Genomic DNA, 20,172 nt, shown 5'->3' with positions numbered 1-20,172 from the left:
ATTTACATGAAATTTTGAAATTTAATATCCATATACATTCAAAAAGATTATTCACATTTTGATATTTTTGTAGCCCTCTTTATGATTGTCATGTGCTCTGAAATAAAGATTAGATTAGATTACATTACATTACAGAGTGGAAACAGGCCCTTCGGCCCAACAAGTCCACACCGACCCGCCGAAGCGCAAACCACCCATACCCCTACATTTACCCTGACCTGCACATCTTTGGATTGTGGGAGGAAACCGGAGCACCCGGAGGAAGCTCACACAGACACTGGGAGAACGCGCAAACTCCACACAGTCAGTTGCCTGAGGCGGGTATTGAACCCGGGTCTCCGATGCTGTGAGGCAGCAGTGCTAACCACTGTGCCACCATTTAACTGATTTGAGAAATGTGACATTGGAAGCTTAATAGCAGAGTAACAACTCTTTTATATTTGTGACTACTATAAAATGGGAGTTTCAAAAAGTAAAGTTCTGAAAGAGAAACACAGCCCACTTCAATTTCTGGTTTTAACAGATGCAGGATAAGGGGTAGGCAACCAATCCACTGAGGTATTTACAGTCATTTCAGAATGTGGTGAGGCTGTGTATCTTCAGTTTCACAGTGTTTCCAGTTTCAACCACAGTTAGCTGTGTTTCCCTCTATTTGGAAATACAACAAGCAGCCATCCTCCCCAAATCAGGCAGGAAACCTAGAGAGAAAAGTGAAAAGACATCTTGCAGTTACTGCAGGATATTTTGGACCTCTTGCCTGTAGGTGTCTAGCTCCTAAGTCCAGCCTTCATTCTTGCCATGAACCGACCCACCCGAAAGACTTATGAAATACGTTCTGAAGATAGCCTCAGGGCTAGTTCTGCAATTGAGAACTAACCAGTGATTTATGAAGGTTCAGCACAATGTCTTTGCTAATGTATGAACATTCGGTCCACTGTTTTAGATTGGCTAAGTTTTTGGCCAGGATTTTCCATGACCAGTTGGGTTAGGTGCATGAGTAAGGAAGGAGGGTTATAAGCGGCCTCCATTATTACACAGAGGGTGTATAGGGAATCTACTGGTAAGACATTAGTAGATTTGCCTCTTCATCCTAGGAATGTGAGATGCAGAAAAGGAAGAAGTGGAAAAATAATATGAAGGCCCCCAAACAAAACAAAACTTCTCAGAAGAAATAGATTTTGTAATTATTTATGGAAAGTTTTGTTTTTAAATTCACTCATGAGACTTGGGTGTCACTGGCTGGTCAGCTTTTATTGCACATCTCTAGTTCCCCATGAAAGGGCGGTAGTGAACTGTCTGTGTGCAGCCAAAAGAAATTACAATGCAAACATTTTACCTTGTGAACTGTTTAGAGAGGTTTTAGTATCAATTTTTTTCAGTTCATAGTGGTCACAAATAGGAAGACCAATTTTCTGTACTGAGCATGAGTTGTTGCTCTAACCAAGCCTTCTAATGTCACATTTCTCAAGTCAGCAAAATCTCTCTTTCAGAGCACATGACAACCATAAGGAGGGTGACAGAAAATTTCAAAATATGAATAATTTTTTGAATGTGCATGGTACATTAAATTTCAAGTAATTTGTTTGTTACACAAAGGTATTAAAGAATAATGGGCCTAAGGCACGGAATTCCCACCTGAGCCATTTTGAGCTGTTTAAAATTATCCCCATTGTGTCCAATTCTGGACTTCGCATTTTATGATTTCAAATACTTGGAGTGGATGCAGAGTAGATTACTATAAGGATATGGTACTTCACTTGTGTAATGTGATTTAAGAAGGTAAATTTGGATTCTCCTTTAATGCAGGAAAAGTTTATAGGTAGATTTAATAAAGGTGTTCAAAAGTTAGGTCCGACAATAAAGTAAATAAAATGAAACTTCCCATTGGTAAAGAGGGCCATTGGTAACCAGAAGAGAGAGAATTTGGATTCTCCTTTAATGCAGGAAAAGTTTATAGGTAGATTTAATAAAGGTGTTCAAAAGTTAGGTCCGACAATAAAGTAAATATTGGTAAAGAGGGCCATTGGTAACCAGAAGAGAGAGTTAAAATAATTAGTAAAAGAACCAAAGAGGAGAATTTTAGTTGTGCAGTAAGATTATGATCTGGGATACATTGGTGGATGGAGATTTAGTTGTAACTGTCAAAAGGTAATTGGATACATGCTTTAAGTACAAAAATCTGTAGGACTATGTGGAAAGGCATGAGATTAATTGAAAACCGTTTCAAATTGCCAGCATTATGAGTTAAATGGTATGATTCTATGCTGTATGATTCTACAATTATTGTCATCTCATGAGCCATCCTTGTATCCCCTATGTGTAGCAATAAATAGTTTTACTGTTCAACTTCTGTAACTGCAGCTCTCTTGTTAAATATTGAAGTAATCTGCATAATAATTGAAATTTTACAAGCTGTGTATTTGACCCATCCCTGGGATTTCTAATTGTAATTTGTTCCATAGATCCTCGATGAGATCACTGAGCATGGGATCAGAATCTACCAGCTTCCAGATGCAGATTCTGATGAAGATGAGGAATTCAAGGAGCAGACCATGATTCTGAAGGTGAGACACTAAAATAATTGGTAGTGACCAACTACCATATTGTAGAAGCAGACAGGCCCAGTCAAGGTGGGAAGCAAATTTGAATGAAGTGGAGCAAAGTTCCATTTGGGTGTAGAGAATGGAGTCTTTGGGGGAAGTCTAGAACTGTATTTTTGAGTTAGTTCCACTGAGGCAAGCAGATCCTTATATTGTGTTGCTGATTCCACACTGAAATGGAACCAACTCGCCTGTAGAGAACAATTTACAGTGGATCAATCAAGCTCCTGCTTGACAGTTGGAAATTAATTGTTGGGATCCTTCCAGTCAGAAAACCTGGTCATTCCCTAGGTTTTCTCATTTTAGTTTTCATATGCACAGTCTGACAACAACTTGCTCCTCTTTTAGGTATGAGTTATATGTTTTGTGCTGAACCTTTCAAACCAAGGGGTAAGGAGAAAAGTTTAGGTGTCCAGGTACCAAAATCATCAAAATCTAGTAAATGGATGCAATATTTTAAAAGGGTAATGGATTGTTTTGCCATTGTGTCAAAGGCAATGAAATATAAATATTTCAAAGCTATCTAGAGTTGTAAAAAGATCTACTCTAGATCAAGTCGAAGTACTGCATCCTGAACTATGCTGTACATCATAGAAACATGCATGAGGGAATGCTATGCAGATTCAACAGAGAGATACCAGGATTTAAAGCACTAACGTATGAGGACATATTTAATAAACTACTATGCCCTGTATTCCTGATGAAGGGCTGTTGCCTGAAATGTCGATTTTACTGCTCCTCGGATGCTGCCTGAACTGCTGTGCTTTTCCAGCACCACTAATCCAGAATCTGGTTTCCAGCATCTGCAGTCATTGTTTTTACCTACTATGCCCTTGAGTGTAGAAGATTTAAAGGGTTATCTAATTGATATTGTATATGGTTAGAGGTTTTGATAGGGTCAGAAAATTTCATCTGATTGCGTACTTCAAAACAGGCTGGCAAATCTTGTGTATTAATTAAGTGCTGCAGAAACATGACTGTTGATTGAATTAACATCCGTTGTAATCAAATTCTTGAAATAATAGTTGCAAGGCACTAAATGGCCTAATCTTGTTTGAATGCCCACCAGATCAATAGATCCCTTTCCTTCTAGGCCAGCGTTCCCTTTGCTGTGATTGGCTCCAACCAGCTGATTGAAGTGAAAGGTAAAAAGATCCGAGGTCGCCTGTATCCATGGGGAGTGGTTGAAGTGGAAAACCCAGAACATAATGACTTTCTCAAACTACGCACAATGTTGGTGTAAGTATCTGTCATTAATGCAATGATGCACTTTGTACCCCAACTTCCATGGAGTCACAGAATCATACAGCACTGAAACAGACCCCTCGGCCAAAGTTGTTCATGTCAACCAAGTTTCCCAAATTAAACTAGTTCCACTGCTTGCATTTGGCCCAAATCCTTCGAACAACTGCATTTTAATGGACCTGTCCAAATGTCTCTTAAATGTATCTTTATCTGCATTTACCACTTCCTCTGCCATTTATTCCACCTACTTTGTGTGTTAAAAAATTGCCCTGCAAGTCCATTTTAAATCTTTCTCCTCTCACCTTAAAAATATGTGCTCTCGTTTTGAAATCCCCAACCCTAGGGGATAAGGCCTTTGCTATTTACCTTATCTAAAATTTTATAAACCTCTGTATGGTCACCCCTCAACCTCCTGTGCTCCAGTGATAAAAGTCTCAGCCTGTCCTCATCAGTAAAACCCTCCAGTCCCAGCAACAACCTTGTAAATCTTTTCTGAACCTTCTCCATTTAATAATATCCTTCTTACTGGCGACCAGAACTGTACACAGTACTCCATTTACCAGTATTCTGTACAATCTCAACATGACATCCCAATCGTAATACTCAGTGGTCTGAGCAATGAAGGCAAGCATACTAAAAAGCTTCTTAACTACCCTGTGGGCGGCATGGTGGCACAGTGGTTAGCACTGTTGCCTCACGGCGCCAGAGACCCGGGTTCAATTCCTGCCTCAGGGGACTGACTGTGTGGAGTTCGCACGTTCTCCCCGTGTCTGCGTGGGTTTTCTCCGGGTGCTCCGGTTTCCTCCCACAGTCCAAAGATGTGCAGGTCAGGTGAATTGGCCATGCTAAATTGTCCGTAGTGTTAGGTAAGGGGTAAATGTAGGGGTATGGGTAGGTTGCGCTTCGGCAGGTCGGTGTTGACTTGTTGGGCCGAAGGGCCTGTTTCCACACTGTAATGTAATCTAATCCAAATCTAGTCTAATCATCTAATCTACCCTGTCTACCTGTGACACAACCTTCAAAGAACTATGCATCTGAAGTCCTAGGTGTCTGTTTGAAAACACCCACCCAGGGCCCTACCGTTAACTACCAATATACCACCAATTTTGGTGTCATCTGCAAACATATTAATCATGCCTCCTAAATTCACATCCCAATTGTTTATATAAATGACAAACAACAGTGGACCCGGCACCAATCCCTGCAGAACATCACTGGTCACAGGCCTCTAGTCCACCACTACCACCCTCTGTCTCCTACTGTCAAGCCAATTTTGTATCTAGTTGGCAAGATCTCCCAAATTTCATGTGATCTAACTTTACTAACCAGTCTATCATGCAGAGCCTTGTTATAGGCTTCACTAAAGTCCACGTACACAATGTTTACTGCTCTATGCCCATCTATTGTTTTGGACATGTCCTCAAAAAAACTACAAGTTTGAGACATGATTTCCCATGTGCAAGGCCATGCTGACTATCCTTAATCAGTCTTGCCTCTCCAAATACATGTAAATCCTATCTCTCAGAATCCGCAGTACACAACCACCGAACCAATAATAAAGGTTTCTCAAATAAACTATTTCAGCTCCTGATGCATGTATGATAGTAAGTAGGATCCTGCTGGAACGATGTGCTCTGCTGCAATGGTAAATTATTGAAGTGTTGCTGCATAGAGCCATAGAATTCTAGTTGCTGCTTCTGGTCCCAGTTGGCACTTTAACAGAACACATGTTTGAATGAGCTATTAGTGTGTCTGCTCTTACATTTCCTGGATTTCATGACACATAAACAATATTACAATATCTGTGATTAAAGAGGCACTGCCAGTGGTGTCTTCTAGTTCATTGCAAGGAAATGATCCTTATGCAGAGACAGGTTGCATGGAAATGTATGTTTCAGAAATCTTGACAATACGTTTGCTTGACTACTTGCACAATGCACTGATATTTTGACTTCAGTCTCTTTGCAGTGTCAAGGTAAAAGCTATTCACCGTTTGTTTCAAACTAAGTAAGCCATTCCAAAAAGCATTTTATAATGAGACTTTGCAATCTGATTTCCAACTCTAGTTGTGTGCAACTAGAATTCTAACTGATTGTAACTGAGTGCTGTTAAATGGAACTTGAGTGAGCCACCTTGCTTATACACAGGTTAATTTGATTTTGGAGTGGAATAATTTGCTCTATCATATTGTTTCCCTCTCTTCCTCTCCTGATGTCTGATTTAAATTCATACTATTTGCATTTGCTGTTGCTTTGAGTTTGAATGTTTCATTGTATGCTAAATGCTCTGTCCACAGAAACTGTAGCCATAATCGAGAGAATGTTGTTCATCACACATGATTAATTTGGTGCTGTGGCAGAAAGGGAAAGCTGATTATGGAAATTAGGATGGAGCTGTAGGAAGAATGCATGTTGTTCTAAGGGATAATAATAGTTGAAAATTTTGTTTATCTGTACATTTCGGTGTCTTTTCTCCACCCAAGGCTGGTATCTGGTGTGCCCCATACTTCATCTGCGCACGATTCCCATTCTTTCACATCATCTCACCACATTGTTCTTTAACTGACTTGTTACCACCTAAATTTCCAAACCCAACCAACCAAGAATATTTTCTTGTGAATTCTGAATGTTATAATTTTGTTCCTATCAACTTCACTACTTTTCTTTTGTGCATTAAAATTCTGTCATTAATCATTCTTCTTGAACAGCTAGATTTTAGTCTAATACAGTCATTCAAACTGTCAAGGCCAATTTTTCACAGCCAGTTGATTTGGTCAAAAAACATATTTTAGTTTTTATGTATCTCTACTTCGATTTTATGGTTGCATACGCTTCCATGATTACTACCTTGCATTTAACATCTTTTTGTTCTTTGTCCATGTGATTTAATTACTATCACTTTTCCTTGCTCTGTATTATTCAGTCAATGTGTCAGATTTTGGAAGTTTTCTTGGGTAGGTGCTTTCATCACTTCATTCTCTGTACCAAACCCCTTCAAGACACACTCTGTTTCATACTCTCACACATGTGCACTCTTCATTTATATGCATATACTAAATATTTATAGTAAACATGCTAAGTTTATTAATCTCTAGACTGCTGTTAATTCATCCATGATATTTCTTTTAACTAATTTTGAATTAATGGAAATCTGGCTTTGTCTTATATAGCACAAAGGAAGATGGTTGTTGCCATTGAAGGTCAATCATCTTAGTCTGAGATGTCACTGCAGGAGTTCTCAGAATAGTTTCCAAGCTCAGCTGTTTTCAGCTGCTTCATTATTGGCTCTTTGTTCATCAGAAGGTCAGAAGTGGGATGTTCACCAATAATTACACCATGTTCAGCCCTATTTGCTACTCCACAGGTATTGAAGCAGTCCATGTCCAAATGCAGCAATATCTGGACGAGGTCTAGATTTGGGCTGACATGTTGTAAATAACATTCATGCCACACAAGTGTCTGGCGCTGGCCATCTCCAGAAGTGAGACTCTAAACTACTACTTTTGACATTTAATGGTAGTAACATTGCTGAATTCCCCAATATCAATGTAATGGGGATTGCTCTTGAATGGCCCAGGGCAAAAACAGTTTGCTTGATTGGCAACACATCCACAAGCATACGATCCCTCCACCAGCAAAGCTCAACAGTAGTATGTACAATGCACAGAGAAACCTCTATTATTCGACTCTTCCCAATTTCAGATTATCCGGCAAGGTCCTGATGCTTGGCTAAACTGTGTTATCCCGCATTCAATTATCCGACAAAATACTTCCCGCCCGTGTTGTTCGGATAATCAAGGTTCCTCTGTACTGCAGTAATGCATTGAGGCTGCTTAGACATTGCCTACAAAACCCACAAACGTTGACACTTAGAAGATAAAGTCTGATACATGGGAGAGCCTGCAAGTTTCCCTCCAAGCTACAATTTCCTGACTTGGAAATTTAGCACCATTCCTTCGGGGTCACTGGGTCAAAATACTGGAATTCCTGCCCTCATAGCATTACCTACACAAATTGAACTGCAGTGATTCAAGAAGGCAGCTTGCCACCATCTTCTCAAAGGCAGCTAAAGATGGGCACAAAATGTTAGCCCAGCGAGAGATGCCAACATCCCATGAACGAACTTTAAAAAAGCATTTCACAAAAATTGTAAAAAAACTATGAGCAGAAAAAACAATATATTCAGCAGCCCTGAACTCAAAATGACTGAGAAGTAATTTTCAAGTTGAGTTATGCAAAGATTAACTTGGTTTTCAGAAGAAATCTACAGTCGGCTAGCTGTGGGTCAGTTATATGTGGATTTTAAAAGGGCAAATTGAATGCTTGGGTGAGGCTTAGAAATTTGGTATTGGGCCTATTTTGACTGATTTACTCTGGGTAATTGAGACTGACATTCAGTGGTAATGCAGCCTTCTCTTGTACGCCAAAAGCTTTGGATGTATAATTCATTTTGTTGTGAGCTAGGCACTCAGTTTTCCAGCCGATTTTTGAATTTAATGCATTCGTTGTTTTTGGAGCCTTGTAACATTAATGTTATACTGCAGTCTTCATGAAAAATTAGATGTGTTAGTGCAAGCATCATGCTTGATAATGCAGTTCACACCACCCAATAGCACCCATGCATACTATGGGAGACTGCTGAAATTAATCAAATACCACTAACAGTTTGCCATTACTGTGGGTGTCAGTTATCAAGAGAGTGCTTGTTGCATTGTGCATGTTAGCTTTTTGGGGCTCTTTTTCTCCTTTTTTCACCTATTTGACATGTGGTGAAAAGTGGAGCTCTGGAAAAGTGCAGTATGTCTGACAGCATCAGAGGAGCGGGACGATCGACCTTTCAAGCCTAAGCTCTTAAAGGACTTATGCCTGAAATTTCCTGATGAAGGTCTTATGCTTGAAATGTCGATTCTCTGCTTCTCTGATGCTGTCTGACCTACTGTGCTTGATCTCCAGCATCTGCAATCCTTACTTTCCCCTATTTGGCTGAAATCAGAACCACATGTCAATGTCAGCTCTTCAAACAGTTTCGATCTGCTGCTCACACCTCGTTAAATTGAGATTCGTTAAATTGAGTTTTTTTCAAAAATATGATACTTTAATTTCATGGCTGTTCAAAACAGTTTCTTATGCAGCATCTTGGTATGCCTCAGTACATTTGCCATAAGTATCATTAGTTGGTTACTTTTTTGGCTTTACTGCATATATTGGGTAAATTGCATCAATTCCAAATTGTCGACTTTGAGTGCTGGGGCCTCTAAATATTTTGACTGTAGGAAAATATGCAGCAGTACATTTCAAGGTTGCCACATGTGTTGCAGATCAGTTGGTGTGAACTGTATTGTATTGTGGGAGAAACTGACATTCATCGTAACCTTGTATCTAATAGCCGTCCTCTATCATCAGGAGAATATAACTATCAGATTGTTGTCATAGTGCTGCTGTGACAATGTAGGAATGAATTACAATGTTGCAACTTCAACTTTATCTGAAATGTTATTTCTTGCGATGTATCTGTTTCTTACAGTCGACTTCTTTCGCAAATTTTTCCAGTGAGTAGCAGAATCATCAAAATAGGAAATTCCCTGATTTGATCCTGTGTTTATAATTACTCATAGCATTCAGAATAGCGTTTAGACCTCAATGTCCTTTGTATCCTTGAAAATTTGATCAGGATTCCTATTCTTAGTTGTTATTGAGTGCCCTTGCTAGAAATAGACATATATGGAAATTAGGTGAGAATACTATGATCCCTTCTGGGGTAAAATGGCCTGAAAGGGCTTGCTGAGTCTTGGGCATAAGTGTAAACAATGCAAGCAGAATAGAAACTAGCCAGGAAACAGGCCTTTGGGATAGAAAATGGACAAAAAAAGTGTTATTTCTTTGTTTCTGCACCATCATTGATAAAATTTGCATTTTAAATGGTCGGCTCTCTTTCAGGATTTGAAGGAAAACTGATTTTGTGATACATTCCTAAATTTTTCAATTGAAGATTAATCAGCTATCACGCAATTTCTGTGGTGAATTAGTACCCTCTGTCAGTGGTGGGTGTAACTGTGGAGCAGCAAGTGCTGCTTCAAGCTGCCTTTGGCTACAGCTAAGCAGGTGCCAGCTTTAGCTCAGAAATGAACTGTGGAGGCAGTTCAGGCCAGTCATGCACTCACTTTTCTTTTGAAGTGTTTTTTTCCAAGTATGCTACTTAATTGGACAATTTGAAAGAGGCCTCAAAAGACAGATTGGCACAAGATCAGTGAGTGGCTTTGAATCCACTTAATATGCTTAGTTCTAGGAAACCTATTTTACTGTTTTGGAATAAATTCAATGATCCTCCTGTAGGGCTCCAACTACCAATAAAACTTGCAGATAATCTAAAGAATGGGTACTTTGGATCATATATTAAGTGTTGCTGTGAAATTGCTGGGAGAAATTCTTCTCCATTTCTGATTTAGAGGTGCTGGTATTGGACTGGGGTGTACAAAGTTTTAAAAATCACGCAACACCAGGTTATAGTTCAGCAAGTTTACTTGGAAGCACTCGCCTTCGGAGCGCTGCTCCTTCCTCAGGTGATTGTGAACTCCACTAGTGGCTCCACCTGATGAAGGAGCAGTGCTCCAAAAGCTAATGCTTTCAAATAAATCTGTGGACTATAACCTGGTGTTCTGTGATTTTTAACTTTCTCTATTTCTAGCATTCGTTCGTGAATTATTGGATTAGCTGGCCCCCTGGTGGCTGTCAGGATTGTAGTGATCAATTTACACAGGACTAGAACACAAGTGCCTGAGTTCGGCAGATGGCTAAAGCTAAGTATTCAACAGTTTTTTAAACAGTAATTTTTAAAAAATCATTGTTGGGATGTTGGATAGGCCAGCATTTATTGCCCATCGCTAGTTCTTCTGAAGATGGTGATTGTGAGCTGCCACCTTGAATTGTTGCAGTCCTGGAGATTTAGGGACAGTCGCTGTGTTAGTAGGGTGGTGTTGACCCACTGACTGTAAAGGAACAGTAGCATTGTTCCAAGTCTGGATGGTTTGGAAGGGCAACATAGCGGTGATGGTTTTCCCATTGAATTTGCTGCCTTTGCCCTTCTGTGTGGTATCAGTCTTGGGCATAGAAGGTGTTGTTGGAAGGAGATACTTTTGGTGAGTTACTATAGCATGTCTTGTAAATGGTGTACACTTCCACTGTGCCTCGAGTGAAGGGAGTGTATTTTTGTGAAGTGGAAACCATCTATGTTTACTTCAAAATAGTGTTTTCTGAATATTGAAGTAAACTTAAAATGCAGGCTCAGCTGCCCAAATGGAAAGGCTGGGAGATGGGTTGTTCTAAAATAGATACATGTAACAATTGGCTGTTAAAGGGATACCTGAGTTTTGGATGCTGTTTTGACGACAATTCAAATTTAACCAATTACTTTAAATGCCCAGGATACTGAAACCCAATCAGGTTGGAATTTATTGTTTTGGCAACATTGGACCAATGACAGGAAACTATGTTGGGGGTCTAAAGAAAGGAGGCATTTTGAAAATTGGTCAGAGCAACTTGCACCGAACAGCAGAGCAACTGCCGTAGTGCTGTAGAGCCGGACAGCTAATTGCCTATCTTAATATCTAACTCTCAAAGAAATAAGAAGGAACCGCCTATCAAAACGAACCTTTTTTCCTGTAAAAGCAGTAAAATGAAAGAAGAAAACACAGATCAGCAGACAGAAGATTGAAAACATTGGAGAAAACAGACCATGTGGACTGGAGATTAAGTTAATGTAATGTTTAATAAGTGTGTTTAGGAACAGTATGTTAATAGAATTATGTTCAGTTAGGGGAAAGAGTTCAGTTTGTTGATAATTTTGTTTAGTGTTCTGTTGGAAAATAATTTTTTGTTTTTCTTTGAGTAGTGGAATTTAGAAGTTCTCTTTCACTCCCTCATACTTTCTTAACAGATTACGAGGCGAGGCAAGCTTTTCTGGGTGTTTGGTATAAATTAATAGAGAGATTCGACCTCTGGGTTGTAACAATATGTTGAAGATGGTGGTTTGGGTGCCAGTCAAGTGCTTTATCTGGGATGGTGTTGAGTGTTAATGGACCAGCACACGTCCAGACAAGTGGAACATATTCACACTCTTGAAGAGAAGTAATCCCATGCTAAGGCTGATGTTCTGGGATATGGCAAATGATGACATTTGTATTCAATAAGAGTCTGGGATAAAAAAAGCTAAGCTACTGTGTGCATGAAAACAGGGTTGATTGTTGGGTTAAAGAAAAACTCATCTGGTTCACTCATACTTCAGATTACAAAGGGATCTTGATCAGATTGGCCAATGGGCTGAGAAGTGGCAGATGGAGTTTAATTTAGATAAATGTGAGGTGCTACATTTTGGGAAAGCAAATCTTAGCAGGATTTATACACTTAATTCTAGGGAGTGTTGCTGAACAAAGAGACCTTGGAGTGCAGATTCATAGCTCCTTGAAAGTGGAGTTGCAGGCAGATAGGATAGTGATGAAGGTGCTTGGTATGCTTTCTTTTATTGGTCAGAGTATTGAGTACAGGAGTTGGGAGGTCATGTTGCGGCTGTACAGGACATTAGTTAGGTCACTGTTGGAGTATTGCGTGCAGTTCTTGTCTCCTTCCTATTGGAAAAATGTTGTGAAACTTGAAAGGGTTTAGAAAAGATTTACAAGGATGTTGCCAGGGTTGGAGGATTTGAGCTATAGGGAGAGGCTGAACAGGCTGGGGCTGTTTTCCCTGGAGTGTTGGAAGCTGAGTGGGACCTTATAGAGGTTTACGAAATCATGAGGGGCATGGATAGGATAAATAGACAAAGTCTTTTCCCTGGGTTGGGAAAGTCAGAACTAGATGGCATAGGTTTACGGTGAGGGGGAATGATCTAAAAGAGACCTCAGGGGCACCTTTTTCATGTAGAGGGTGGTACGTGTATGGAATGAGCTGCCAGAGGAAGTGGTGGAGGCTGGTACAATTGCAACATTTAAGAGGCATCTGGATGGGTATATGAATAGGAAGGGTTTGGGGGGATATGGGCCGGGTGCTGGCAGGTGGGACTAGATTGGGTTGGGATATCTGGTCAACATGAACAAGTTGGACTGAAGGGTCTGTTTCCATGCTGTACGGGCGACACGGTAGCACAGTGGTTAGCACTGCTGCCTCACAGCGCCAGAGACCCGGGTTCAATTCCCACCCCAGGTGACTGACTGTGTAGATCTGCGTGGGTTTCCTCCGGGTGCTGCAGGGTCCTCCCACAGTCCGGGTCCTCCCACAGTCCAAAAATGTGCAGGTTAGGTGAATTGGCCATGCTAAAATTGCCCGTAGTGTAGGTGCAGGGGTAAATGTTGGGGAATGGGTCTGAGTGGGTTGTGCTTCGGCGAGTCGGTGTGGACTTGTTGGGCCGAAGGGCCTGTTTCCACACTAAGTAATCTAATTTAATCTGTACATATGTACTCTATCCTTAAGGGAAGGAAATCTACCATCTTTACCTGATCTGGCCTACATGTGACTCCAGATACACAGTAATGTTGTTGACTCTTAACTGGATGTGGGTGTGACTGGTCTGGAGGGCAAGTAGGGTTGGACATTAAATGCTGGCCATATCATATCTCAATTTTTTTTTAAAATGTGCCTTGATGAAGAGTCAGGGAGTGAGTTACTTGCCACAGAATTCGCACTGTGCCACGTTCCCTCATTCCTTTGTCATAATATTTATAAAGTTGGTCCAGGTAACTTTCTAGTCAGTGGTAACCCTTACAATATTGACTTGTCAACTGTCTCTTCGCAGTTGCATTCAGAATTTCATCATTAAGATCTTTGCAATTTCAGAAGGTGCAGGTGTTAATTGAAACTGTTTCAGTTTAGCAGGACAAGTGACTGATACAGAGTAAGAAGTTACTAAATTACTTGGTATTGATGGTGGGTTTGCTCAATATTTTCTAAGCACTTCTGTAATTGAGTTTTTTGGTAATGAGCAACAGCATTTGCCTGTGCAGACTCTGCGGATGCTTAATTAGTGGAAGTTTTACAACCCTCTTTTTTCCAATACTTGATAGAATCACAAACACATGCTATTAAATATTTTCTTTTTTATTGCATTCCCATTCAGTGCATTTACCAATGGGATTTTTATTCTATATACCAGCAGTGTTATTGAGGAGGAGAGATAACTCTTATGGATGGATACTGTTGGCTTAAGCTTGTAAAGGAGTTCTGGAAGATTTATGAAACTATTTTGGGTGTCTTGTGGTTTCTGAGTTTTCTATTATTTTGGAGTAACAGATCAACCAATGAAATAAATAGGAACACATAAAAAGGAACACATTAAATGAATTCTGAGTTTTAATGAGACCTTCAGGAAAGTGAAAGTGAAGTGTGTGGTATACGCATGACTACAGGTGGGGGTGTTGTCTTAGTAGACAAGAGTTTGGTGCTGAAAAAGCACAGCAAGTCAGGCAGCATTGAGGAGTAGGAACGTCGATGTTTTGGGTAAAAGCTTTTCATCAGAAATTAGGCCATTCCTGACGAAGGACTTTTGCCAGAAACATCAGCTCTCCTGCTCCTTGGACGCTGCCTAACCTGCAGTGCTTTTACAGCACCATACTCTCTACTCTAATCTCCAGCATCTGCTGTCCTCACTTTCACCGTGTTGTCATACTAACCTTCTCCAAGGGGAAATCTGCCTTCACTGCTGGAGTTTGTTGTCTTTACTAGTTTTATGTAGCAGTTGTGAAAAGAGTGATCGAACCAGGCACCTTTTAAGCAAATTACAGCATGAAAGGAGGTTAGTTGGTTCAGCCTGTATCTGCTATTTACTGTTATGTTCTATCTCCCCATGACTCTATACCACTTGTTTCAAACATTTATCGACCCTTCTATCTAAGGCCACAAGAAATAGGAGCAGGAGTCGGCCATTTGGTCCCTCAAGTGTGCTCCATTGTTCAATGATGCCATGGTTGAGTTTCATCGTCACCTCAACTCTACTTTCCTCTCGGTTCCAATTACATTAATTCCTTTAGAGTCAAAATATCTGTTAAATTCAGTCTTGAAAATATTCATTAGACCTGTATTTAGTGTTCTCCATAATAGAGAATTTCAAAGATCCCCATATCAGAGAAATTTTTTTCCTCAGTCCTAAATGACTAAGGGAGATGATGTCTCCTACTTCTTGACTTGCCAACCATGGGACCTCACCATCTATCCCTCAGAAACTGAATATTTCAATGAGATCTTCCCATATTCTTCTCATCTCCAGGATGCATAGGCACGGTCTACTCAATCTGTCCTCATTGATAACTCTCTTGTTCCAATAATCAAGCTAGTGAACCCTTGCCCTCCCTTTCTCCTCCTTTCTATGGAGAAACTAAAACTGTTACTGTATTTTGGGCATGACCTCAGCAAAGCAATTGTAGCAAGATTTTCTTAATCTCCTATTTCAACCCACCTGTAATATGATATGATTTGTCTTCCTAAATGCTTGCTGTACTTGTATATTTTTGTATATGGGCACTTGGAGGCCTATGAGTGCCAATATTTAATGCTTGTTTATCACTTAAAACATTTATCTACTTTTGTGAGATTAGTTTAATATTATTCCTACATTTTCCCAGATTATACTCCATCTGCCGCCTCCCTGCGCTCTCTCCTATCCTATTGATAGCTCTGTGCAGACTTTGTTTCACAGCTTAGTTTCCCAATGTGCTTTCCATTCTCAACAGCTGAGATCCATTACAATTTAATGTTTCGAGTCTAATGACCAAGAATCACTGGAGTTGAAACATTAATTCTGTTTTCTGCCCACAGATGCTGCCAGGCCTCCTGAGTTTGTGTAGCGATGTCTGTTTTGTTTCAGATCTCGAGCATCCACAGTTCTTTGTTTAGTTTGTACATTACAATTGGTCTCTTCATCTAAATCACTAGCGTATATATAATGTAATGTAAATAGTAAAGTTGTCAGCACTGATGCTTGTAGCATTTCACGAGTAACAACCTACCAGTATAAATAAGACACATTTATGTTTGCTCGCTTTTCTATCATTAACCATTCCTCAATCCATGCTATTACTCTTAATCCCATCAGCTCTTATCTTATTTATAAATATGAGCTCTTGTGCTGTAAATTTTCATTGACTCCCTTTTGACAGTCCAAAAATACTGCATCATGTAGTACCCTGCTATTTACATGTCATAAAAAGATTTGTCAAACATCCTAAACTCTGCTGATTCTTTCTAATCATATTATGATTTTCCAAGTGCCCTGTTACCATTTCCTTAGGTAATGGGATTCATCACTTCCAAAGGGACAGCGGCCTTGATCTCAGCCACTCCTATCACAAAGCATTGATTCTTTTAACAACTCTTGGCACAAAAAAATCATTTTACCTCTCCTTCCTGTGATAATTTTAAATTACATCTTGCTTATCAGAGCTTGTACTCTGTTAAATCTCATCTTAAACATCTGAATGCCATGTGAATAATTCAGTAATTAGAATCTTTGTTAAGACAATTAGTTTTGCCTCTCTCGTATCACCCTAGTGAATTTACTGCACGGACTCTTCGATTTAGAGGCTTCTACAGCATTACCTCTGACTGAACTATTGCTTCGAAGAAATGCAATTATTCTAGTGCCATCCTTAGCTATAGCATGTTCTGACGATCTGCGTTAGGTCAAAGCACAGTATCCTCAGCAGCATGGTTTTGGTGATTTCATGCATTGTGGCAATACAGCTGGCCTTACGACATCAAGACTGGGAAAGAGTCAGGTACAGTTCTTAGTATTTTTGATGCTTTCTGGAAAGTGCCAAACTTGTCGGCATTGGAAAGGGACAGAGTTGGACCCTTAACAATTGAGTGGCTCCTAAATCCTGTAATTTGACATGATTGATGACAATCTGGGTTCACATAATTAAGTGATTAGTGTGTCCAAGAAACTCCACTAATCCCACCAGCAAGACACTCCATTTTCAGAAGATGATGGTTGAAAATATGAAAGCAATAAGGAGGAAAAGAAGCAAATTGACTTTGTAGAATTATATCTTTAAACCTTTTCTGTGTTCTTTCAGGACGCACATGCAGGATCTACAGGAAGTCACCCAGGATTTACACTATGAAAATTTCCGCTCTGAACGGTTGAAGCGTGTTGGCAGGTATTTATGATATCTTTAGCAACTCTTCTCTTAATCAAATTGTATTGATGTAAGAAAACTTTTTTAAGAAGTTTATTTTTCTGCATATGTAGTGTCTGGGAATGTCGCTAGATTAGTAATTCTGAAGTCCAGGCTCATGCTTTGGGGCCCTGGATTCAAATCCTGGTGGGTTGGAATTTAAGTCCAGTTTAATAAAATCTGGAACCATGAAACTATCATCAATTGTCATAAAGCCCATCTATTTCAGTAATGTCCTTTTTAAGGAATGAAATCTGGCATCCTTAACCCAATATGACCTCTGTGACTCCAGGTTTGCAGCAATATGGTTGATTCTTAACTGCTGTCTGAAGTGACCTGACGACACTCAATCCAACAGTAATTAAGGATGGGCAATAAAGTTTGCCCACATCCCATGCATAATTAAATACGAATACTACTTACCTTAATGGGTGAATGCTTCAAGTTCAAAGATTCCAGTATCTTGATGGTTTAACTAGGTATGTCAAATTGTAAGCATCATATTTCCACTCCTGTGTCTGCGCAGAATAAACAATTTGAGCTGGAATATTGGATGATGCTCCAGTCAGTAGCTACACTTTTAGTCTACAAGTACACCGTTTTGAAGTGTGGCTTCTATGCACAAGAGAACTGCTGCGTGTGACATGAATCATAACCATTGGATTTTGAGCTCAGCCTTGGGGTAATGGCAAGGAACCCTCTTAAGGAAAAGAATGAATGTAGGTAAAGGCATGCTAGAAATTAATAAATACCCCTAATAGTAGCCTGTCATTTTCTGAATGATGAACACCGATAGCTTTCGAGGAACAATGAATTTGGATGGTCATGTACACAAATTGCTTGATGCTGGTGTAAAAAGTAACCAGAAAGGCCAATGAAATGTTGGCCACTGTTTCAAGAGAGTTGATACAAAGGGGAGGTGGTAGAGCCAGAGTTGTACAGGGTCTTTACCTGTCATTGAATTCCAGTGACAGAAGACTGAAAGGAGATCTAGTTGGGGTATTTAAAAGGGTAATATATTCATTGGGAGAGGAATGTACTGACAGTGTCCTCTAATGGTAGAAATCTCAAACAAGAGGATATTATCTTAAAATTAGAGCTAGGCCATTTGGGACAGAGAACAATTTTTTTTCTCTCATTGTAGTAGAAATCAAGAAGTCTCTTCCCATGTGGCTATGGATGGTGGGCCGATTGGAATTTTCATTGAGAAAGAGTATCAAGGGATATGGAGTTCAGGTGCAGTGCAGTCATGATCTGCCTAAATTATAGAATAAGATTGATGGGCTGATCGGCTGATATCTTGCCCCTTTATTCTAATGTGTGCGAATTGCTTGTAATGCTCAAAGTTAGAGATGAAGCTTTGATTTCACGAGGGAACACTGGGGTTCCCACCATTGCACAGTGAATTCCTAAAGTACATGCACAAGGAAACAGACAGGCTTAACCCTTGTTACTTTATCTGGTTGTATGGAGCACTACGTAGCCCTGTGGTTACCTTTCCCAAAGACAGAATTTAACTTGGATATGATGTCCCTGTGTTTGAATGCTTCTCAATCTTTACTGTCAGAGCTGTCAGATGAATAGTTCTACCTAATTAAATGTTCCAAAGTAAATGCCATATTAATAATAACGTACTCAATATCCAAAAGCAGGTACTCAATCAACAGAGGAACAGAAGCATCTCAGGATGCTTGTCCACAGGTCTCTGAAGGTAGCAAGTGTCCCATACAGAAGGCATATGGGACACTTGCCTTTTTCAGTTGTGGCACAGATGATAAGAGGGTGGAGTTAGGTTGAAGCTGTACAGAACTTTACAGGCCACAGTTCTGTACTGCAAACAGTTCTGGTTGCCACAATGCCTGGTGGTACAGTGGCTCAGTGATTAGCACTGCTGCCTCACAGCACCAGGATCCCAGGTTCAATTCCAGCCTTGGGTGACTGTCTGTGTGGAATTTGCACATTCTCCCCGTGTCTGCGTGGGTTTCTTCCAGGTACTCTGGTTTCCTCCCATAGTCCAACGATGTGCAGCTCAGGTGAATTGGCCATATTAAGTTGCCCATAGTGATAGGTGCATTAGTCAGAGGGGGGTGGGTTACTCTTCGGAGGGTTGGTGTGGACTGGTTGGGCCGAAGGGCCTGTTTCCACTGTAGAGAATCTAACCTATAATCACATAGGAAGGAGGTGATTGCGATGGAGAGGTGCAGAGGAGATTCATCAGGACTTTGCCTGTGATGGAGCATTTTAACAATGACGAAAGGCTGACTAACTTTGTTAAGGGTTGGTCAAATAAGATTTTTTTTATCCATGTTTCTGTGTTATTATTTTGTGTAAGTTTGTCTAGCTTTTTTCTGCAGGTCTATTCTTTTCATTTTCTGTGTTTGTTGCTGTGTAATTGTCTATGGCTTGTTGTACTGTGTCTGTCCATTCATGGTCTGTTGCATTAGTGAGTAAAGTTTTTTGGCATGAAATTTCCCGGTTGTATTTACAAAGTCCGTTGTGGGTATCATTCATCATTCTCTAAGCGTTCTGTGGCCGTTTTGTTCTGCTACTCTTTTGGCTAGTGGGGTGTTAAGGGGAGGTTTGTATTTAAGACATTTCGGTAGTACCCGTTTCCTTAGGCATTTGTGCAGGAAGTACAGCTGTTTGCGGGTGGCGCTCTGTCAGATGGCATAGAGCCAGGCTATTTGGCTCATCAAGTCTGTACTCCTGTTGCCTGTGAGGATCGCTTGATTTAATTCTGCTTTCCTGCTTGCATCCCAAATCCTTTAAAAATCTCTTCTCAGGACAGCTATTCTGTAGCAAAGAACTTTGGTATTCTATCCATTCTGTGAAAATTGATGTTTTAGTTTTTTGTATCCACAACTTGATTTTTTTTGTGACCACTTTAAGTGCTGGTTGTCTAGTATCACATCACTGATGAGTGAAATCCACATGACATTATATCCACTCATAACATGTCACAATGGCTAGAGCATGTGTACACTTAAATCTCTCTTCCTTTAATTCATGATAACCTCTTTTCCAAATTTTTCATTCAACAATTTTCAACTTTAACCTGCATCTGATACCAACCTGTTCACCCTGCTCTTGTAGTCTTCCATAAACTTTGTTAGAATTTGTTGTTTTCCAGTCTGTGTCGGTCAGCGTACTTTTATATTGTTCCATTTATTT

General features: G+C 40.0%; 1 protein-coding gene across 1 annotated transcript in view; it reads left to right on the top strand.

Moving 5' to 3' along the window:
- Positions 1 to 20,172, top strand: part of zgc:63587 (uncharacterized protein LOC393431 homolog) — a 139,062-nt gene that overhangs the window by 85,553 nt on the left and 33,337 nt on the right. The window contains exons 9-11 of the mRNA XM_043716054.1: positions 2,463 to 2,564; positions 3,694 to 3,839; positions 16,900 to 16,983. Of these exons, the coding sequence (XP_043571989.1) occupies positions 2,463 to 2,564; positions 3,694 to 3,839; positions 16,900 to 16,983 (332 nt within the window). The remainder of the gene's footprint in view (positions 1 to 2,462; positions 2,565 to 3,693; positions 3,840 to 16,899; positions 16,984 to 20,172) is intronic.

Source organism: Chiloscyllium plagiosum, chromosome 25 (genome assembly GCF_004010195.1).
Source record: "Chiloscyllium plagiosum isolate BGI_BamShark_2017 chromosome 25, ASM401019v2, whole genome shotgun sequence".
NCBI lineage: Eukaryota > Metazoa > Chordata > Chondrichthyes > Orectolobiformes > Hemiscylliidae > Chiloscyllium > Chiloscyllium plagiosum.
This window is presented reverse-complemented; position numbering and strand designations above follow the sequence as displayed.